Raw genomic sequence first — 22,872 nt, forward strand, 5'->3', positions numbered from 1 at the left:
GGGAGAGATCACAGAGGGGAGGGGTAGTGACACAGAGATCACAGAGAATCGGGGTAATGACAAAGAGTGGAAGAGACTGTAAGTTTGGCCTGATAAGGCTGGCAGGGGCCTCCCCATAATCCTTCAGTCTCCGGGGCAGGCCCACTTCATCTGCAACAGAGCTCGGTGCCCTGACTTTGGGATGGCTGAGCTGCTTTCTGTCCTCGCAGATCTTGGACGAGGTGGAAAAACGACGCGGCATCTCTCCTGCGCTGGTACAGCCCCTCATGAGGAGTGTCATGGAGGCCCCCTTCCCAGCCCTGGGCAAAACCATTGTCGTCAGGAACTTCCTGCCGGGGTCGGGCACCGAGGTACGTAAGCACTCACATTCCTTTCCTCTCCTCGGGGAGAGAGGGGCCCCAACGGCCCCGTCCCAGTGGTCCGAGGGGTTGGCTCTCAGTGGCCTGTCACATTCGATGATGTCCTCCTGTTCCTCAGGCATCATGGATTCCACCCTAAGTCTAGTCCATCCGGCCCAGGATTCTGGCCCAGAGAGCAACCCAGGCAGCACGTGGTGTCTTTTTGCCTGACGTTGGCCTCACAGGTTAGGGACCACACCGAACATCCCTGGCTTCTCTCAGTAGCCCATTACCTTCATAAATTACATATGAATCTATTTACTTTTTTTTTTTTGTCTGTATCACCTCTGTAACTGTCATGTCAAACAGATTTTTTCAGGGAAGACAAGCTCAGGTACCACTTTTTATTCACCTTAGACTCTGAAGCATGTCCTTGTTCTTGGCTGGGCTGCGATTTGATGCAGGAGCTTGTTTGCATTCTTCCCATTTCCTGTATGTGGCTCTGTGGACCTCAGAAGGCAGATCTCACTCAAACTTGGGTCTCTAGTTCCAAAGGCCCTTGGAAAAGCAGGTCGCCTGTGGAGATAGGGAGAGGTGAGGATGGCTCTGGGATGCTCTGGAGCAACCCAGTTTCCCAGCATGGAGAGGAACAGTCTCCCCGTGGCTGGAGAACCATCCCACCTCAGAGGCAGGCAACTTGACCTTGGAGATGTCAGCACTAGCGGGCCCCACTGTGAGGGCAGCACGGGGCAGGTGCTGGGCTGAGAGTAAAAACCAGTCTCCACTCACCATGAGAGAGCCAGCTACTTACAGAGTAAAACCGTGCACACGAGTAGTGGCTGGAGCAGAATTCAGGAACATTTCTGCAGGTTTGGAACGTGAGGATACACACTTGAATACAGGCTGGAAGACGTCACTCCGGAAGCGTCGGGGTGGGGTTGGGTTCACTGGGAATGCCTCCTGAAGGAGGCGAGTCTGGGAAGCGCTGCTCGGATCTGCTGGTCCTTCTGCGTGAGCCGGTGACCCATTCCAGCCGGTGACGTCCCTGGAGACAGAGACACGTGCCTGTGGGCCTCTCAGGGACAGCAAGTTTTCAGCAGGCATAGACCTCCCCTGGGAAGTCCAGATATGTCATTGCTGGGGACAGCCTCCGATCATTGTGGGCCAAGGGCCACCGCTTCAGCCGTCCTCTCTCCCGACCTCCGTGCAAACTGTCCTCAGTCTTGTAGTTGAGTGCAGGGCCCTTTCTTCCCTGGGATCTTCTTGTCCTTTCCCTTTGCCCCCGTTAGTGGGCCGCCCCTGCTGGGATGACCCGATGTGTGAGAGGCCTGGCTGGGCAGGCCGGGCCCCTCGTCACAGCCGCTCCTGTTCCCGGCAGGTGATTGAACTGTGCCGCCCGCTGGACTCCCGGCTCGAACACGTGGACTTTGAGTCTCTCTTCTCCTCTCTCAGCGTCCGCCACCTGCTCGGTGTCTTTGCCTCCCTGCTTCTGGAAAGGAGGGTCATCTTTATCGCGGACAAGCTCAGGTACCCAGCTTGGCTACTTCTGCTAGAGTGTTTGAATACAGGCAGCCTTAGACTGTCTGAAGTCTGGAGGCCAGGTGATTGCCGGGGGTCACCGAGGTCACTCCACCGAGGTGAGAGTGCGAGCCAGTGGGCACCTGTGGCTGGGGGTCTGGAGTCGCCGGTGGCGCACAGTGACAGGCCCGCACTCTGCCACGCCTGCCCACAGCCTGCTTTCCACTCGCTCAGCCGTGTGCGGGGCGCGGGGGCGGGGAGGCGGGGGCATGCAGAGCTGCCCCAAAGGAGCTGTCAGTCTGGTGGGAGGACAGAGAAGTGAGCAGTACTGTGCTTGAGGGCTTGCTAGGGGTGCTGTGCCTTGGGGACTGAGAAGGGCGCTCACTCCCAGAACTGGGGGGCGGGAAAACCTCAGGCAAAAGGGGCTGTCTCTATAAGAGTGGCAAGTGAGGGGCCTGCAGAGGGGCAGACCGGCTCGCGGAAGGGCCGCAGGGCCCCACTAAAGGGCACGTCCTTCCTCTCAGAGTTCCGGTCGCACACAATCACACACACTCACTGCCCAGTAAGATGCCACCCATGTCACAATGGTCACATTCAGTGATTTGCAAGGGTCATGTGACAAATCAAGGATGCAGATAAGGATTTGCAGTCATTCTGAACTTCTAAAAAGAATTCCGGGCATTTTCATCATCACAAAATACTGAATCAGAGCCTTCTCCGATTTGGAACTGCGGACACAGAGACATGAGTGGTGGCCGCCACTCCAGGAGGGCCTGAGACGTGGGGCCCACCGAGGGCCAGCCACCCAGCCGACCAGGAGAAGCAGGTGAGGCCAGCTGAGGGGTCCATCTGGAAAGAAGACATGCCAAAAACACAGAAATCGAACCGTGGTTTGGAGAGGAAATACAGCTCACGACTCTGGAAGACAAAAGGAAGGAAGAAGAAAAGGAAAGAAGCGGGGGACCGTGTGAATGCAGAGCCCGCCCTCTCCCCACCCGCCCAGCCCATCCGGTCACCTTGCTGACAGCTCCCCTCAGGACTGGCAGGCACTTGGCTATTCCCATCCTGCCCCCGCCCTGTTGTTCAGTTAGCGCCTCACTTTTAAAGTCACAGTTATTGTCAGCTCAGGAAGCAGGCTCTGTCTCTCAGCCGCAGCTGGTGCTGGGCGCTGGGCGGCTGCCAAGGACCCTGGGCCCTGGGGAATTCAGACCAGAGAGTTCTCAAGGTTGGGGCTCTGGAAGCGAAGGATGAGTAATAACCCTTCAGTGGCCAGGGTGGGGTTTCATCAGCAGTCAAGTAGCTCTCCCCGTCCCCCAGCAGCCCCGCTCCGTGCCCCCTAGTCTTCCAGTTGTCGATTCCCAGGCTAGCCTCTGGGGAAAGGGAAGGGGATGATCTCGGAAAGGCCTAGGCGAGAAGCAAAGGCCAGGGAGTCAATCTCGTGCCCACCGGGGCCCAGACAGGGGCAGACAGTCCCCTGAGGAGCTTGTTAGGAGATATTAGGCTCCCGGAGGGTCCTGCCTGAAAAAGTGTCTGAGGAGATGGGCCCGGCCAGAGAGAAGTCGGCCAGTTGAGGACCGGGACACCCGCACTCCAGCAGGCGTCCTCCACTGAGAACAGAGAGTATCTTCAAAGTGCAAAGAGAGAGCAGGTGGGAACAGAAAGGGAGGGAGCCTCGGCAAAGACAGACGTATCCCTGAGGGGCGGCAGGGGGGAGGCGGCAGAGGCTCAGGGCACCAAGACACTTGGAAGTGCTTAGGACAGAGATGACTTGGCCACCTCTACCTTGTCCCTGGACAGATTTCTGGGTTGACAGGACGGACGCTGGGGCAGCCCCTCCCACAGAGCTGCGGTGATGAGAGACCATGGACAGGAAGGGACCCCACCCCGCAAACGGACCTGCCCCAGCGCCTCCCCACAGCTCCGGGCAGCTTTGTGGAGAAGATGGTTGCTTCTCGGTCTGGCTGGAGGGACTGTGGAGTTTCTCTCCTCATCCCGCCTTCCCGGGAGCCTGCCATTCTGCCCTCAGAGACTTAGTCTTTTCAAACAGCAAACACCATGACGGGGCGTAAAATGCAGGCTGCTGTAAGTGCTTCTTCTAGGCACACATTGCCCACTGGGTGTTTTCTTTTGCAGCAGCTGCCAGATGTGGGCGCTGAGGAGATGGGGTGTTTATAGAGGAGGAGGAGGCTGCAGGGATGTGAATAATTTTGATGCCCTCCTTGGGCCCAGAGCCAGGCCCTGGTGCACTAATTATTGTAGGTGTGCGTGGTGTGTGAGGAAGATACCTTAACTACATTTTTGGGCCCTTTACTAGCTTTCAGACTTATGTGTTCATCTCTGATCACCCAGGGACAGCCTTCCCAGAGTAGGGAGGGACCCGATCATCCTCAGCTGTTGGCCCTGGGTCTCCTCATTTATGAAGCAAGGGCTCGTCGGCACCCAGGCCCCTCATAGCTCTGACTTGCTAGAATTCTGGTGTCTCGTTGTCCCCAAAGGCAGCAGTGCTTTTTCTGTTACAAGTAGTTTCAAAATGTTCTCTCTCTTGCCCAATAAACTATCTTTCTACCCAACACTAGTTCCAAGCAGACTAGGTGGAAAAATAAATAAGTAACGGCCCACAGAGCCGGAGGCAGGAAGCGATGGAAACGCGAGCCCCACGGGCCTGACGGGAACGACCGCAGCACAGCGGCAGTGGTGCCTCTGCCCTGCTCTCCCGAGGGCTCGACCTGTACTCTTTCAGGCTCTCACGGCTCAGTCAGATGCGTTCTATTATTAGGAAACTAAAAAGCACACAGAGGTTAAGCCACTTTGCTCGAGGAAGTGGTTAGTGCGCGAGCCTGGCTCCAGGGAAAATGAGAAGGATCTGGGGTGGGCGTGAAGGGCTGGCCGAGGCAGTCTGTCTAAGAAATATGAGTAAGGAAGGTCTTTAAAAAGATGCCATTAGGACCCCTTTGTGCTTGGCAGTCAGGCCAGAATTATCTCCCGAAGAAGCGAAGACGGCTGTGCTTGTCTCCCCAGGGCCCTGTCTCCCTTTATGGCCTTCCCGCCAGGGCCCCAGTGAGGTAGATGGGACTGGGTGACCTGCAAAGTCTCTCCTAGCTCTGAAATTCTCTGACTCCACGGGCCAGAGTGCCCTGACCTTCTGGGACTACGTTCCTTGATACCTGCTCTCCCAGGGATCCTGGCCAGAACCTGCTAAGCCCCCTAGTCCTGGCCCAAGTCTCATCCCTCAGGCTTCCTGTGCTTCCCAAAGTGTCCCAGGGGACCACCGCCTCATCTGCCCAGTGGTAAAATGGGGGAGTGGACTATAGCATTTCCTTGGGGCCTCTTGGCTGAAATGCCCTGTGATTTTATGAACGTGGCCTCATGGCACGTGGCCTCATGGCACGTTCATAAAATCACAGGGCATTTCAGCCAAGAGAAATGAGACCCCCCCGCTTTCCCACCCTCACATACCCTCATCTGGATAGCGTGGTCCTGCTGCTGCTTCCTACCTTAGAGGGATCCTAATCATGGGCGCTTCAGAGCTGGTGAGATGCCGAGGACACATTAATGCCCCTCTTAACCTTATGTGCGTTAGGGTAGATACGCACCATGTCATGGTTCGCTCTCACGGGCTTCGCAGACATCGGTGGCCTCCCCGGGCCTCTGCCCTAGACCATGCTAGACTGTGCCGCCCCCACCTCCGCCTCTTCTGGCAGCTTTTATTGTATACTTCTGGGGGCCTCAGCTCGGCCTTCTCTTTTGGGGTCCCTCTGACCCTCAGTTGTGCTCCCTCCCCTAACAGGCCAAGTGAGCCGGTACAGGAACGTCTGACTCACTTGTAAGACGGTGACTATGCTATTAGCGATCATGAGCTAATGATCAGAGCACGGGAACTCCACCAAGAGCATCGTGCGTGTGAGGGTGCCGAGCGAGAAAGCCAGAACCCAGCTTCCTTTCCCCAGCCTGCTCCACCTGAGGAGGAATCAGTGTCCACCTAGCTCTGGCTGAGTCATGGGACAATAGCTACAGAGAATTTGGGGTTCTTCGGCCAAGCCGTGACAAACAAGGGCTTGGGCGCCACTTGCTGGCTGCCAGTTGTCTGACCTGGAAAAGTCTGTGAAGAAAGCTTCAGCATCGGTTCCAGCTGGTACTTTCATCCCTATCACCACGGCACGATTCTCTACCCGCTACGCGTGCACCAGTTTCTAGCCCTGTTCAGCTGCAAGTGGAAGCAGACCTCCTCATTCTTCTGGTTTCTGTCCATAGCCCTGATCTTTTCAATGCCAGAGCAGCCGTGAGAACAGGGCACACCACAAACTCAGCGAGTGGCCCTGTGACGTTCGTTCCAGGGTGGTCGTTAGCCAGCTTTAGGCTCATAGTCACTGCTGCCAGCACCCTCCCCCGACCACACGATTTATTTACTCATCGTTGCTAGTGAGTCTGCCCACTGCAAGAGGAAAGAGCAGGGAGTCGCGGCAAATATTGCATGAGTTACAAAAGGGTTTCAAGCTGAGCCAAAAATCCACCAAACTTAGAATAACATTTTTGCTCCGTTTCATCTTTAGGGTGGACATTGAGTGTTTCTTAAGGCGCTGTCAAGCCAATGTCTGACAGATGGAAAAGAAAGAATGTTGTTGCGATGGCTTGTTCTGTTGTCATAACAACCCAAATAAATACTTCCCTATACCCCTTCTTCATTTCCTTGATGATAAACATTTTGTTTTTTAGTTTATGAATTTCAGTTCCCAGTGTTTTGGCTAAACCTACAGACCGGGCTGAATAATCAAACCAGAGCTGCACATTAACAAATTTGTACAAAAATTTTAGATGGAACAAAGTTTTTAATATGCAAGAAATTTACTGTTTTTTAAATATAGTGCCAAAAGGTGAGAAGCTGAAGGACAGACTGCTATCCAATTATAAGTAAGATTAGGTGGTCAAATCTTGACAAATGCTGAAGTTTGAGCCTTGGTTTTGACATGTGGGTAACTACATAAATAAGTTCATATGTAGCTATGCACATTCATCCTTTTAGTTCATTTGTAGTCAGTTTCTGTGAGCATAAATGGGGGTCCCACATCCTGCCTTGAATCAGTTACACCCATCAATGTTTGCCACTGAGAAAAAGTTTGGGTTTGTGAGCGCGCCCTCTGTAGGTGGATGAGTTTGCCCAGGGCCTACCCGAAAGTGTAAATAGCTGCCATTTTGGTGCTCTGGTGTACAAAAAACTATTTTGGAGGTCCTCAGAGTGGCTGATAGCATCTTAGAGATACATACATTTGATTCGGCAAAGTTCTATGAAAAATGCAGTTTTCGTAACAATGGCATCAGTCTCATTAAACATTAACTACCTATTTTTGCATATGAACACCAAGAAGATAACATTTGGAGCATTGAGAGAAAGCAGAGCACACATCGTGGTGTTCTGCTCCAGCGCCATCCCTAACAGAATCTTGGGCTGGAAACTTACTCCAGTTCTTCTCCCTGAGTCAGACCCCTGCCTTGCTGTGTGTTGTAGTTTTGGGGGGGCTTACTACGGCAGCTCAAGACCACTCCCACACTTTCATGTTAGTTCTCAGAGTGAGATGTCACCGATGCTGTTCTGCCCTCTCTCTGCTGATGAGCCCTAGATTTACCTTCCAGTGACAAGCCTTGGTTCTTTTCCGTTTCGGCTGTTTCCAGCTCCTGGCTTCTCTGTCTTATAGATTCGTAGCTTGTGGACATTAAAGCTAGAAGGACATTTGAAATTATCTAGTCCACATTCCTTATTTTACAGAAGAAAAATCTGAGGCATGGCGACGTTCAGGGCTTTCTTTACCTGACATCACACAGTTTTCTCGAGGCCCAGCCTGTGTTCTTTTTAAACTCGATGGCACATTACTTCAGGGTTTGAAAGTACAATAGTGGAAACGTGGCAGCCAGCGCATGGTGACACCCACCTCCCACTACGTCTCGCCAGCACCAGAGCAGAGAGTGCCTTTCGCCCCTGTTCCGGGGAGCCATGCACTGACAGGAGGGACGCTCTGCTCGGGATACCGAAGGGTGGCGATGGGCTCATCCTGCAGATTCCCGGGGTGTCTGTCTAACTCCGGAAACTCATTGTTGACTTTTCTGGTAGCATCTTAGAGGATGCTATATGCTTAACTCTTACTAGTTCCTAGGTGAGTTGCAAGGCTGCTGAGCATAGTAACCCCACACATGGCGCAGGGGCTGAGGCGCACCAGAACCGAAGTGTATTCTCCAGTTAAAAAACGTGGGTGCATCCTGACGTCTCCACACGAATGCTTCAGCCCTCAGGAACCACCACCCACCAAAGAGCAAAGCATTCTGGGCCTGACCCTTCTCACCTATGCCCAGCTTTCAGCCCTGTGTCCCAGCCGAACTCCCACTGGGGCATCTCCACGCCCCCCCTCCCCCGCTTTACAAGCTGATCACTGCTCCAGTGCTGGCGTTCCCCTCCTCCGCCCCGATGTATTGCATGGAATGCCAGCCGCCAGCTGCCAGGCTCTCTCCCTGGGACTTCACTTCCCTCAGCAACACCACCTCTCCTCCCCCACCACCTCCCGCAGGTGCTCAGTCAGGCTGTGCGGCGGGCACACCTGAAGACTCATCTTGAGTATCCCCAGAACCAGAGACTATTCCCTGCTCGTTCCTAAGAGACCCCCGACCCTAGTGGTGCCCACCGCCCTTGCAGCAGAGATTGTGAAAAACACTTCAGCCACACTCAAAATAATCCCTTTGCTCCTCCACTGCTGACGTTTAGGGAAAAGCAGCCACTAACTGATTTTTTGCAGAATTGGACCTTTCTTTCTAGTGTTGCGAGAGGCAGTTTTTAAAGAACATTGATGCGGGCTAGAGAGCAAGAGGAACGAGCCGCTCCTCAACGGTGCCCACCTGTCACGTCGTTTCACAGGTGCCAGCCGCCCGGTGCCAATGACGACCGGGCATGGACACGTTCGGACCCAGCTGCGGCAGTGCAGCGAGAGTCGGACTCTTTAAGAAACAAGCAAACAAACAGAAATTGCTTGTTAGGAAAAATAGTCAACAGTGGCAGCACCTACATACATGGCCAGCAGGTTACCCAGGTTCGACAGATGATGAGTTGTCATCATTTGTCCCCATGACAATTGAATACGGTTGTCCTTTAGCTCACAGTGTTTCAGTTAACTGAATGAGGTGTAGCTTTCTTTCTGCGACATGTATTCACCCGCCCTATGTCACTGGCTTCGTTTATCATTTTTTAAAAAACTTGTTCCAACTGCCTTCCTCATCCAGTTGGTTCCCAGTCACTGCAGCTGAACTGGGGCCCCTCTGGCCTTGGGGGCTGGGCTCCCTGGCCCTGTGGGGCAGCACAGGGCTTCACGTAGGAGACAAGGCCTGCAAGGGAGGAGGGAGCGAGCAATTACTTTCTCCTAGGGACGAAGTCACGAAACTGCAAAAGGGCAAGAGGCCTTTTCTCTGCATTGCGAGAAAACTTAGACTGTTTTTCTCAACAGAGGCTTCTCACTGTGCCTCTTCATGGCTCCTTTTCTGTCTCTGCGTCTCTGTTACCTGTTCCAGTCTGCAGGCCTCGGCTCTGTGAACTGCCCCCACCCTGAATGCAGAGGTGACCTGTACCTCTTTTGGCCTCGGGTTCTTGAACTATAAAATTCAAAAGGAGACGAACTCTAGCCCTGAGGTTGCTTCCGAGTCTGAAATTCTGTGATTCTACACCTTGCTTGGTCAAAAGTCCTTAAACCACACTCTGAAACGTAAAAAGACTCTTTAACACAGGCGCTGCATTTTCATTCTCTTCTGGGCATTGACTAAATTAGGAGTTTCAAAGGCCAGCGATGTGCAGCACGGGTGACAGCGTCTACTGCCCAGACCGCCCCATGATCCACTTCCTTCTCCAAGGAATATTTAGGAACTTATAACATGTGCTATAGAAAGAGATGGGTTTCATGCAAAAGGCTCCATTCAGAGAATTCCTTCTTAAGGTGTGTTTTAAGGGACTCCCTGTAGTCACTTGGAAATGAGAGCCAACATCCCAGTTAGACATACTGGTTAGACATATAACATAGCAAAGTTCCCACTCGACCATCACTCTCCACCCGCACCCCACCCCCGCTCAGTTCACTGGTCCAAATCATTGGTTTCAAACCCTTTTTACCACAGTCCACAAGGAGAAGTACATTTTACATTCAGACCCAATACCTATACACAGATCGGTATTTACAACGGAAAAAGTGCAACTTTTATTTTCTATTCTATTCTCTTGTTGTTTTTAATACTAATTACAACCCAATAAAAATATTTCAGGACCCTCTAAAATGAGTTGCAAACTAGTCTGAAAAAAACCTGCTTTAGTCACAACTATCCTTTATATTTTAACCTCCTTGTAGTTTTCGGAGTCGCGACCTCACAAGTATAGTACATGAGCAGGTCAGCTTCTTAGACGGGCCACACACAAACACAGCTTAGTCTTAAAATCAAAAAACCTTAGAACAAAGTATATGCTACCCATTCGGTGATCTATAGATCAAGGAAGTTAACCCACAAATTCTAAGCAATTCACTAGAAGCGTTAACACTCCCGAGTAACTGGGAGGAAGGTGCTGCCTTAGGAAAAAAATTTCTCTGCTTTGGGAGAAGATCCTTTGAAAGACAGAATTCACTTCACCCCGCGCTGGTGGCTGAATTATTGATATCGCTCTCCTTAGTATAAGGCTTAACTAAATGTTCCTGGCTCATTCTCACTCAGCTAACAAAGAAGATAGTATAGTGATAGGAACAAAATCTTGGGGTAGCATCTTTGTCCTCTGTTATCATTTGAAAGAAAAGACAAGGGCTAAATATGGATGAAACATGGATGCTGTGCTACTAAGCAGTGTTTCCTGATGCCAGTGACTATTAAGAGAATGGTCGTTTGCAAAGACGGGGGACAGGAAGGTTAGGAGATTCACACTGACAAACGAACAAGATGCAGCATTACCCTTATTAGGTTTGGGGGCCCCAAATGTGGATGGGATGGAAGGGAGAACTAAGGTACGTTTTAAGGATGTTTCCGGGGCTGCTAGATTCACAGGAACTCGCTTGGAAGCTAAGTGAATTTTTTTTATTTTGGTAAAATATATGTAACATAAAACTGACCATTTTAATCATTTTTAAGCATGCAATTCGGTGGCATTAAGTACATTCAGAGTGTTTGCAACCATCGGTGCTATCCATTTCTAGAACCTTTTCATCATCTTAGACTGAAACTCGGTACCCGTTAAGCAGCAGCCCCCCATTCTCCCTTCCCCCAGTCCCCAATAACCCCAATTCTACTTCGTCTCCATGGAAATGCCTATTCTAAGTCCTCAGGTAAGTGGGATCATACAATATTTGTCTTTTTCTGTCTGGCTTATTTCACTTGCTGGCCGGTATCTTCTAATCCACCTTTTTTCTCCTTAAAGAAGCCAGCACTAAGTGATTTTTCTTTTAATGGGCTCAGGAAAATGTTATGACTATGAGATTATAGGTGCCTGACATCAGGGGGACAGGAAAGGAGCTTTCATCTGTCGAGAACTAAGCTTCCTTGCAACTTTGCAGAGCATAGCTGAGACAAACGCAACGTTCGAAAGGCATCTTCACGGGTGAAATGCTGGTTACAGGGCCCACACCCTGCAGAGGACGCAGTACCTCACAGGAGAAGCCACCGGACCCTCACAGGGCGCAGAACCTACCAGCCCCTCACCAGACCGTGCTTTATGCTGATACTGCACATACTTCTAAAAAGCTTCCCGCAGCATTTTAGAAGCAGCACATTTAAATGACAGGGGAACTGCTATAAGCCTGCAGGCTCACTACCAATACGGAACGCTTACCGGGAAGGAGAGAAAGTCAGCTGTCACTCGGAAGGCCGTCATCACTGCCTTTCCTCACTGTACGGCTGACATTCCAAACAGTAAGCCCAGAAAACCGAGTAAACAGTAAACAGTAAACCGAGCGTGAATGCAGGCAGCCTGCAAAGCATTGTGGGGCGTGATTAGCAAGGCTCAGTGCTTGCCAACAAAAGGCTATGTTATGATCATTATTCTTTAAGAGAGACTCCCAATATTTTTCCACCGTTGGTATTTCTTTAAGTTTCGAATTCTGGGTAAGGGGTAACTGTACACGAGTTTCACTTTTTACAAAACAGCCATTTGGGCTTGACTGCTGCCGTGTGAATACCAAGAAAGTTATCCTGTTGTCCCCGATTGCACCTAGGTGCTCATGCTTGATTGGGAGGATGTATGGAAGAGAACAAAGGAAAAGGTAGCGTCAGACTCTAAAGCCTTTTCGACAAGACAGTGAGCATCCTTGAGGCTTTAGTTGGTATGGTTTGGTTTCGAAGGGGGTGTGGGGAAGTGGGGAGAAAGTGAATGATTTCATCCAAACTTTATAAAAATGTAGCTTACGTGTGAAGGCCCACTTGTAAGAATTAGCTCGGGCATTAAATTTGTCCCTCTCCCCACATCTCAAAACCTCACAGAGGCTGCGTGTGCCTGATATACCCCATGTCAGGACGGGGTTCCATGACATACCTAATATGCACCCGACACCTTTTCTGATCAATGTGCCTTTGGGCTGGAGCGCAGACACTTCTCTCCAGCCTCCTCCATGGAGGCCGCGCACCCCGTGAGCCTGGGCAGGCCCCATTTTCCACACCCCGCCTGACTCTGCCCCTTTTCTCCTTCTCTCCCTGGCTGCAGCACGCTGTCCAAGTGCTGCCACGCGATGGTGGCGGTCATCTACCCCTTCACCTGGCAGCACACCTACATCCCCGTGCTGCCCCCGGCTATGATCGACATCGTATGCTCGCCAACCCCCTTCCTAATCGGGCTGCTCACCAGCTCCCTGCCGCTGCTCAGGGAGCTGCCACTGGAAGAGGTGAGCTCCTGGGATGTTCCTGTCCCCTTCCCATGGGGGGTGGGGCGGGGAGCAGAGGGCAGAGGGAAGGTGTTGGCTAAGGCTGTGTGACGAGCAGTGTCAGCTTTGTCTATGAGATAGCCACCCCCCGCCCCAGTCTGCCTCAGTAGATCCCTGGTGACAGCAAACTCTGTTTTCCCTCTAAATAAACCTACTGGCATGAATACCCACTGAGAAGGGCAACAATCAGCAACTAAATGAATGTTAAAACACTTTATCCATAAGTAGCCATCCATCCTATCCTGCTTTCTCTCCCACCCCCAAGTTAGGGCAGAAAGCACACGGAAGCTAATGATAACTTATATTTAGACTGATAAACTTGACGAAGACTGTGCTCCTACAGATAGGTTCTTTTTCATATCAGTTAAAAAGACAACAACCAGAATGTTTTTAATGATCGAGTTCCGGGTTCGGGGGTTTACATCCAAGTGGGAAAGTTTTCCGTGGCATGTCTGTGGTTATTTAGTCCCAGCTCCTTCCTCTAAATAATCTCTGTCCCCATGCACTGAGAACTTCCAGTAGTCAGAGAGGGAACCTTAGGGGACAGACCGATGCCTCTCACTCCTGAACCGCTGGGGGAACACCTGGCCTTGAAATTCAACCCAGGCCCCCAGAGGTGGCTTCTCTAGATGCCCAGGTAGTCCTAAATCTCGTTAAATAATAACCAGCAGACTCAGGTCTTCAAGTATGGGTTTGTGAACTGCAAGGAGTTTGTCTGGGTACCTTGCGATCCCTAAAATGGCTCACTTTGGTCCCAGAGGGAAGGAGAGAATGAAGGAGAAAGAGCCCTCAGCTCCTGGGCAGGGTCTCTAGGGTGCGTAGAGCTCACGTTCCCAGCTCTTGGTAGAAACATGGTGGCCTTCCAGGCCCTTGCTCTTCCTCCGTCATAGCCAGTGGCCAACGCCGAGGCCTGAGTGAGGGTCTTGCTTCCAGGGGCCTTCGAGCAAAGGCCTGGCTCTTGTGTTGCCCTGCTGGTGAGTGCCTCCCTCGCCTCACCCTGGTTCTGGCCAGGTGAGGCTTTTAGCCCCGCTCTGGGGGGAGGGGGTACAAGAGGAGGCTTTATCCCAAAAGCCTTGGCTGATGAAAGCTTGATTGATTTACTCTGCAGTCGGATCCACTCCTCTGGGTTTCTCCCCTCCCATCCCATTAAGAGAAACAAGATCCAGTGGGTGTCTGGGAGGAGGGCGGGCAAACCCCTGGGTGGGGCGTGACAGAGTCCAATGCAATAGGAACCAGTGAGAGGCTCTAGCCTCCTCACCCAGCTCAGTAACCCCTGCTCTGGAAAAACAGCCCGAGGGTCCGCCTTAGCCTGGCTGGGAACAGGGCAAGGAGTCCAGCCTGCGGTTTCGGTGTTGAAAGCATGCAATTCAGGAAAGCCCTTGCCCCCCATCTGCCCTCTTCATCATTTGTGGCTACAGTGGCAATATCAGGAAACCACGAAAGGCCCACTCCACCCCCACCCCAGCTGCCTCTCTGGGTGCCAAGAAGAAGAAGGCTAAGAGCCCATCACTACATCCCGGAAGTCCTGATGACAGTAATAGTGCCTTTTCCTCATCCCACAGGTCCTTGTGGTCGACCTTGTCAACAACCGGTTCCTCAGACAGGTGAGTGAGAAGGCCGGCTTCACGGCTCCAACCAGCTACTCTCTCTGTTTCACCTCTGGTGTCTGCGGCTCAGGCTTCTGGCCCCAGAAAGGCTCCTTGGTGGGCCTGGGATTTCAAAACAGGCTGGCAGGATGGGATGACCCACGGCCAGGGCTGGACCGAGGATAAGACAGAAGGCTGGGCCAAACAGGATGGGTCTGGCAGAGGGCTGATCCCCACGTGTTGTGTCACACAGTGGTTTCCTGGCCATTAGAATCTTTGTGTAGGTTGTAACCATAGATGCTTGTCTTTTTCAACATGCTTTTAAAGAATATTTTGATAACAAAGTTTATGATATAATATTAAGTGGAAAAATCAAGGTGCAAAATTTACGTACATTATTTCACTGACCTCGTTTTTTTTAAAATGAGAGGGAAAGAGAAAGAAAAAATATTTATATATACGCCTCTAAAAGAAGATTGAAAGAAAAACTCACCAAAACATTAATGCCGGTTGTCTTGGGTGGCCGACTGAAAGGGAGAGAGATTATGAGTGCTTTTAAACTGTTCTAATACCGTCATGTATTTTCTGTAATGATCATAAACTACTTTCATTACTAGAGAAAGTAATACACAACTGTTTCCTTATTATCATTTGCCAGAGAGGTCTAATTCCTATCAGATCTTGTAAAAAATCATTACAGAAAGGCGTTTGGGGCATTCCTTTGGATCGCTCTGTCATGTCGATGCCATTTTTATCGTGGGTCCCATCCACTTTCACTTCCCAGAATTCCTCAGGTTGGGCCCTTCCTCCTCTGAGGCCCAGCTCACAAAGCCAGCTTCAGGTCACAGATCGTCTGCCCTGGCCAGAGCCCCCTGCTTAGCACTAGCCACCCTGCAGAGCAGGGGCAGTGGGAAACATTTATTGAGTAGCCACTAAGTGCCAGGCACTTTCACAAGGTAATCGTATTGCATTTAATATGTCCTCCCAGCTTTATTGAGATATTATTTATATATAACAGACATAAGCTTAAGGTGTACAACGTGTTGGCGTGATACAGCTGTACTCTGAGCAGTGAGTACCACAGTAAGGTTAGTTACCACTGCCATCGCCTCTGGGTGTGTGGTGATAACACCAAGATCTGCTCTCTCAGTAACTTTCAGGTGTACAGCACAGTATTGTTAGCTTTAGTCACCACACCGTGCTGCACATTAGGTCCCCAGAACTTACTCATCTTAAAGCTGGTACAAAGTTGATACCCTTTGACCAACATCTCCCCATTTCTAAAATGAGTTTGACTTTTTTAGATTCCAAATATAAATGAGGACATATAGTATTTGTCTTTATCTAATCAATTTAATCAATTTTTCTTAGCATAATGCCCTCCAGGTTCATCCATATTGTCACAAAAGGCAGGATTTCCTTCTTTTTATGGCTAAGTAATATTCCAGTGTGTATATGCATATCACATTTTCTTATCCATTGATCCATCAGTGGACACTTGAGTTGTTTCCATATCTTGCCTATTGTAAATAATGTTTCAGTGAATATTGGGTTGCAGATATCTCTTCAAGATAGTGATTTATTTCCTTTGGATAAATACCCAGAAGTGGGATTGCTGGATCATATGGTGGCTCTGTTTTTAATTTTTCGGGGAACCACCACACCGTTTTTCTTACTGGCTGCACCAATTTACATTCCCACCAAGAGTACACCTCACCAACGCTTGTTATTTTGTCTTTTTGATAATAGCCATTCTAACAGGTGTGAAGTGATGTGTCTTGTGATTTCGATTTGCATTTCTCTGATGATTAGTGATACTGGACATCTTTCCATGTATCTGTTGGCCACTTAGATATCTTCTTTGGAAAAATGTCTATTCAAGTCCTTTTTGCAGTTTTTAATCAGATTGTTTGTTGTTGTTGTTTTGCTGTTGAGTTGTATGAGTCCCCTATATATTTTGGCTATTAACCTCTTATAAGATAGATGGTTTGCAAATATTTTTTCTCCCATTCCATAGGTTGCCGTTTCATTTTGCTGATTGTGCAGAAACTTTTCAGTTTGATAATAGTACCACTTGTTTATTGTTGCTTCTGATGCTTGAACTTTTGGCATCATATCCAAAAAATCATTGCCAGACCAATGCCAACGAGCTTTTTCCCTATGCTTTCTTCCAGTAGTTTTATAGCTTCTGATCTTACATTTACATTTTTATCTATTTCAAGTTAATTTATGTTAGTGGTGTAAGATAGGGATCCAATTTCATTCCTTTACATGTGAATACCCAGTTTTCCCAAGACCATTTGTTAAAAAGACCATGCTTTCCCAATGGAGGATTCTTGTCTCCCTTGTTGAAAACTGTTAGTTGACTGTATATGTGTGGATTTATGTCTGGACTGTTAATTCTGTTTCATTGGTTTGTGTGTCTGTTTTTATGCCAATACCATACTGTTGTTTTTTTGTTTGTTTTTTTGTTTTTTTGTTTTTAGGCGAGGCAATTCTTGGTTGACCTCACAGATTGCAAGGACCTGGTCAGCTTACGATCCCTGATTTTTTTTATTTTTTATCCCTACAGAACCCAGTCTTCCTAGGTGGTCTCCCATCCAAGTACTAACCAGGGCCAACCCTGCTTAGCTTCTGAGATCAGATAGGATCGGGCTTGTTCAGGGTGGCACGGCCATAGACAGTACCATATTGTTTTGACAACAATAGTTTTATAATTAAGTTTGAAATCAGGAATTGCGATGCTTCCAACTTTGTTCTTCTTTCTCAAGATTGCTTTGGCTATTTGGAGTCTTTCATAGTTCTGTATGAATTTTAGGATTGTTTTCTTTATTTCTGTGAAAGATGCCGTTGGAATTTTGATAAGGATTGCTTTGAATCTGTAGCTCTCTTTGGGTAGTGTGGACATTTTAACGATAATAATTCTTCCAATCAATGAACACAGAACATCTTCAAAGTTATTTGTGTCTTCAATTTCTTTCATCAGTTATTTATATATATATCTTTTATATTGCATTTAATCGTCATAATGAGGTATAGATCTTGATTAGCAGCGCATTTTACAAACGGGGAGGCTGAGGCTCACACACCTTATAAAAAGTGGAATCAAGATTCAAACCTCGGACCTCTGACTCTAAGTCGTGTCTCTTCCACTAAACTGAGGACCGCACCAGGCCCTCCCCGCGATGCGGTGCGTGCTCCCGGCCGGAAGCCCGAGGGCAGCTGCCCGCCTGTTTTTGCTGCTTTACAGATGGACGACGAGGACTCCATTCTGCCCCGGAAGCTTCAGGTGGCCCTGGAACACATTCTGGAACACAGGAATGACCTGGCCGGTGACCAGGATGAAGGGGCCCCGGACTGCAAGCATGGTAATGCCCGGCCACCTCCCAGACTGCATCTCCCTCTTCTGTTATAAGAGTCAGGGACAAGCGGACAGTGGCCGGCCACTCTCCTTGGCTTTGGGTTAAGCAGGAAAATGGGCAAGACAGGTGTCCTGTGCAAGGAGAGAAACCAGGTGCTCAGCCCGTTTACCTGGATCCCATTCTGACAGTGAACTGTGGGAAAAGTTTCTCTCAACCCTCTTTTGGCCCTAAAATATCTGGAGGGAAAGAAATGGTTTAATAACTTGGGGTAACCTTTTGATGGGTCGTCTCAGTCTGCCGTGGAGAGAGCTAGCAGTCACTTGGGTTGCTGATTGGCTGGCCTCGGGCGCTGCCCTCACCCGCTGGCCCTCCCTCCCCCACTTTGCTCAGGCCCTGAGTCCAGCCCCCTGAACGAGGTGGTGTCTGAGGCCTTTGTCCGCTTCTTCGTGGAGACCGTGGGCCACTACTCCCTGTTCCTGGCGGGCGAGCGCGAGGAGAGGACCCTGCAGCGGGAGGCCTTCCGCAAAGCCGTCTCCTCCAAGAGCCTCCGCCGCTTCCTGGAGGTCTTCATGGAGACTCAGATGTTCCGGGGCTTCGCCCAGGAGCGGGAGCTGCGCCGGCAGGACGCCAGAGGTGGGGGCCCCTCCACGGGTGCGGGGACAGCTGGACAGGCCCAGCCCGCAGCGGCTGCTGAGCCGGAGGACGGTGCCGGGGTCCAGGCGCGGACGGGAGCGGCTCTGCGGCCTCCTGTGAAAATGTTTGTTCTTGTCCCTCTGAGCTGCTGAAAACTGCCCCACGCCTGTCCCCTCAGGCTGTCTCTATCCCCTCCACTAGCCCGGTTCCATGGCACGGTCTCCTTCTGTGCCATTCTTTCTAACTTGATGACACTTTCATGGACACCTTGTCCTCCCTCTCTCTCGGCCTCCCTTGTCTTTACCTCAGGCCTCCTCTCATCCCTCTGCCCTCCTTTCCTGCCTCTCTCCGCCACGGGTGCCAGGCAGGCAGGAGCTGGCTGGGACAGGGTGGTGGAGGACAGGGTGGCCCCGTGTCACTCCACCCATCGTGCCTGCTGCCGCCCAGCGGGGCTGCACAGGGGAGGTGGGACAGCAGTGTCTCTCCCGCACCTGGGAGATTGCCGGCCATCCCCGGTCATCGTCGCCCTCCCTCTCTCTCCTCTCAGAGTTCCTTTCCCTCCTGCCTTCTCCGTCCCTGTCCCTGTCTGCTGGGTTCCATCACACTGCTAGGGATGGAAGATGGGGAGGTGCGAGAAAAGAGGGTGACATCTTCCTGTCTCTTTCTTACATCATCTTAAGCCCCTTGGGAATCTAAAATCTGGAAATGTCGGTAGAGGCTGTCACAGATGGGTTAGACCTGAGTAGGGGAGAGATGTTGACTCCAGGGAGTGGCCCCAGGGAACAGCTGTCCTCTGGTGCCGTGATTCCAGAGACTAAGTTAAGGCACCAAACCATCCCCAGAGCTCCTCGCAAAGTAAAGGCAGAGGCTGTCCATGCGTCAGGCACTTCTGATGAGTGGCATCTGGAGACACGAGAGGAAAATTGATCAGAGGGTGTGAGTCACTCACGCCTGATGAAAGGATCCTTTTAAATAAAAGACCTGCTGAGTACACATAAATATCCGTCTACAGATCACAGTTTCATAGAGAGGTCGAGACATAAAAGCTTAAAAGCAGCATGGAAGGAGCCCTCTGTCCACTTTCAGATCAGTGAGAAATGAAAACAGAGTGCCCGAGGCTCAGCCCCCAGGGCCGAGAGCTGAGGGCACCTCAGAGGCCCAGCCTTCCTGAGCTCACAGGTGGCAGATTCCCAGGGAGCTACACCCCATGACCAGGGACCCTCTCGCAGCAGAACCCGAGGAAAAGGCCAACTCCGGGAGCTCCTGAGAGCGAGACTCTCTGCTCTGCTTCATCCTTGAAACCGCACGCCTGGCACCGTGTAGACACTTGGAAGATGTTTGCTAAATAGAAACAGGATTTCACGGAGGAGCTGGCTCTACAGCTTTCCAAAGACAGTTATTACACAAGGTTGGGCAATTATAAGAGTAATGAAAACTCTTATAAACCTCATGATTTAGAACATGTTTATAGGAGCAGCTGGTCTCAGCAGTAAGATTTCTCTTTCTGCGCGGTAAGGAAATGGTTATATTTAGAAGTGCCTCGAGGAAGGACTAAAATGGCTGGGACTTCTCTTGTCAACAGGTCTGTTTGAGGTCCGAGCCCAAGAGTACCTGGAAACCCTCCCCAGTGGAGAGCACAGCGGTGTCAACAGGTTCCTGAAGGGACTAGGTAAGACTTAGGGGCTTCGGTCCTCATCCCCATCGGTAAAGCGGCTCCTTCCGCTGGAGGCTGGGCCTCCGCAGAGCTCTCCAGCCTCGGCCTAACTCAGCATTTTGATCTTCTGTTCTAATCTGACCCCAAAGTATGAACAAAGGACACGAATGGCCCCCTCCCAGCTTTCCTGGGCCGCTGGGCCGTCTTTCCACCTCCTTCACTGCCATGCCCCACACTCCTAAGTCTTCTGGGGAATCGAGCTTAGGAAGCGTGGTGAAGGCTGTCTGGCAGTGGAGACCGGGCCCAGCCTCTGAATGCCCCCCGAACAGTGGGAATGTAAGAATGAGAAGGACCACGGTTTAATCAGTAAAAAGGAAAAGGGAGGATGAGGAAGAAGAAGTCTGAAAAGAGGAAGGAGGGCGAGGCCCCGCCGGGGAGGACCGCACAGGGCCTGTGGGGGCCTGCCCGTCCCTCACGCAGGACGGACAGGTGGCCGCTTGGGACGGGGCCGCCTACCCACCTGCTGGGAGTTTTCTCCTCACGTGGCTTCTCAAGGACACATAACACGCAGCCCTTCCTGTGTCACCTTTTCAGAAGCAGTGTCTACAGTGCTGACATTGCTCTGTTTTTAAACTCCCCAAGTCTGAGGAGGGTCCCTTTCCATTGGGGCAGCATGGGAGGCCACAGCTGCCCTCACTGCAGGCGGGGTGAGAAGGGCAGGATTTAACTCAGCCCCCTCTGTCTGCCTGCCAAAATGGTCTCACTTTCTTTTTCCAGGCAATAAAATGAAGTTTCTCCACAAGAAATAACCCTCAGCCCAGCCCCAAAGGCAAACTTCCTCCTGCAGCAACCGCCATGTTTTGAAAACAGGCCTGGTGATGTTTCGGAAACGTTGGGTCCTCAGGTGTTGCAGGTGCTGGGGAGAGGCCGGGATGGTTTCCGGTTGCCACTGGGTTGTCCCCGTCCCCAGATTGCCAGAACCGTGCCACTGCTTCAGGACAGCACTGGACAGGGGACCTGAGACCACGCGTGTCGCCAACATTCAGATGGATGGCTTTGGTTGTTTTTGGACTTTTTGTTTTTTTTTTTAATCTTAGATATTAAAAAAAAAAGAAAGGTGTTTGGGTTTTCCTTTTATTATGCTAGGGCTAAGAAAACTCTGTCCTGCCCTACGTCATCTCCCTGGCCCATCCTGCCTTGCCGTTCGGGAAGAGGGGACGAGACGGAGCAGCGACCAGGGACAAATGCCTGCGTTGGGGAGGAGGGCTGTGGCGACACCTACAGACACTCAGATCCCACGTCCTCTGGGGAGAGACGGGCCTTCTGAAGAGCTGAGGAGTCGGAACTGGGCTCCAGGGATTTGGCTTCCGGCATGAGTGGTGCTTCCAGAGTGGCCAGTGATGCCACCTGGTGGCCGAGGCCGCTGCTGTGGCACCGCTGAGTCTTCTCTCAAACGGACCTGACTTCTCGATGGCCTCTTTTCCCTTAGAAGCCATCGGAACGTCCACGGCAAGCCATCCATGACTTTTGAGGTACACACACAAAGAGGAAATCGTAAGATCTGTTAGCGGCATATTCTTAGGGTCCTGAAGTGTAGATCACAACGTGTCACCTTAAAACACATGAGCCGTGGCTTTGACCCTGTTCCCATTTATACCTAGGAAATCTTCCCTTCTCATTGTCAGGGCCCAGATCAGCATCAATGAAATGGCACATGGAAAATCGGAAGGACTTTTGTTATTGGCGTTAACGAAAGGGAGCATCGAAACGCAGGGGCAGCTTCGCCAGACTCTGCAGCTGGCCGCCTCTGGACCCGAAGCAGGGAGGCGAAGCAGGAAGGTGCAGGAGAAGGCTGCGTTCTGAGCGCTCCCCTGCGAGGGACCCAGCAGGGAGGCAGGAGAGCTGTGGGCAGCACAGGCCGGTCCGTAGAACAGCACTCAGGGCCACTGCACATCCACCGGTGCGTCCCCTCTGGATGGCGCCAGCAACCGTGATACAGACACATGACGGGGATGTGCTCTGGCCACGGCAAAGGCCCAGGGGCCCATGCTGCCCAGCAGAGGTTCTTAGCCGTGGGGAGTTGGGAGCCAGGGGTCTTCTGAGGAAGAGAAAAATGAGGAGGTCGACCTGTCATTCTGCATTAAGAGTTCTTACCTGGAGTCATGGGCCACTTCTCCCCAGATTGTATCCAAGATTTGGCGTGTCCATCCACCTTTCAGGGAAGAGAATCCACAGTTTACATCAGGTTCTCAGTTCCAAGGGCCCCATAACTGGTAGGAACCAGGCTATGCATAACAATCAGCCTGGGTTAGTGCGGATGGGGATTGAGGGGCAGATGGAATGAGAATCTCCACATGCAGGAGCTCAGGGATTTTTACCCAACGAGCTCCTCAGATTAGTTAACTTTATTAATACCAATATTCTGTCCAGAGATACTCACTTTTAATATTTTGGAATATACGTTCTTTTCTAACTTATTTCATGTTATATTGTTTACTCAACATCTCCAAGTGAATAAATATGTCTTTATCAATGTCTAATACTTGTCTAATATTCTATTTTATAGATATACTAAAAGCTATTTTACCAATCCTCTACTCTTCGAGCAGGATATTTTCAGTTTTTACTATAAAGAGCATTGAGAAAAACATCTTTGTACAAGTATCTTAGCACATTTGCTCTATTTTCATTTCATTTTTGCTTGGAGTAAAACATACATACAGAAAAGTGCCCGGATCGTGCGTATACAGGCTGACAAACCACAGATGACCACGTCCACGCCACCAGCACCCGGGTTGAGAAGCTGATTGTCATGGGACCCCGGACGCCAGCCCCTGCTGCCACCTTCCCGGCATTCATCCCTCC

At 50.8% G+C, this 22,872-nt stretch overlaps 1 protein-coding gene and 1 pseudogene across 8 annotated transcripts in view; one reads left to right on the forward strand and one right to left on the reverse strand.

Annotated features, from left to right (window-relative positions):
- DENND2A (DENN domain containing 2A) overlaps positions 1–22,547 on the forward strand; it is a 114,620-nt gene extending 92,073 nt beyond the window's left edge. For 7 of the 8 annotated variants that reach the window (XM_039860798.1, XM_039860796.1, XM_039860797.1 and 4 more), the window contains 8 exons: positions 210–350; positions 1,717–1,865; positions 12,556–12,733; positions 14,335–14,376; positions 17,609–17,726; positions 18,111–18,353; positions 19,936–20,022; positions 20,785–22,547. In XM_039860798.1, the coding sequence (XP_039716732.1) occupies positions 210–350; positions 1,717–1,865; positions 12,556–12,733; positions 14,335–14,376; positions 17,609–17,726; positions 18,111–18,353; positions 19,936–20,022; positions 20,785–20,816 (990 nt within the window). In that variant the 3' untranslated portion in view covers positions 20,817–22,547. Of the gene's footprint in view, positions 1–209; positions 351–1,716; positions 1,866–5,643; positions 7,589–12,555; positions 12,734–14,334; positions 14,377–17,608; positions 17,727–18,110; positions 18,354–19,935; positions 20,023–20,784 lie in introns of those variants that run through there. The other variant, XM_039860802.1, reaches the window with a different exon arrangement.
- LOC120601336 (uncharacterized) lies at positions 16,922–17,040 on the reverse strand (annotated as a pseudogene).
- Positions 22,548–22,872: the final 325 nt, after the last annotated feature.

This window comes from Pteropus medius, unplaced genomic scaffold (assembly GCF_902729225.1).
Source record: "Pteropus medius unplaced genomic scaffold, Ma_sr-lr_union100, whole genome shotgun sequence".
Classification (NCBI taxonomy): domain Eukaryota; kingdom Metazoa; phylum Chordata; class Mammalia; order Chiroptera; family Pteropodidae; genus Pteropus; species Pteropus medius.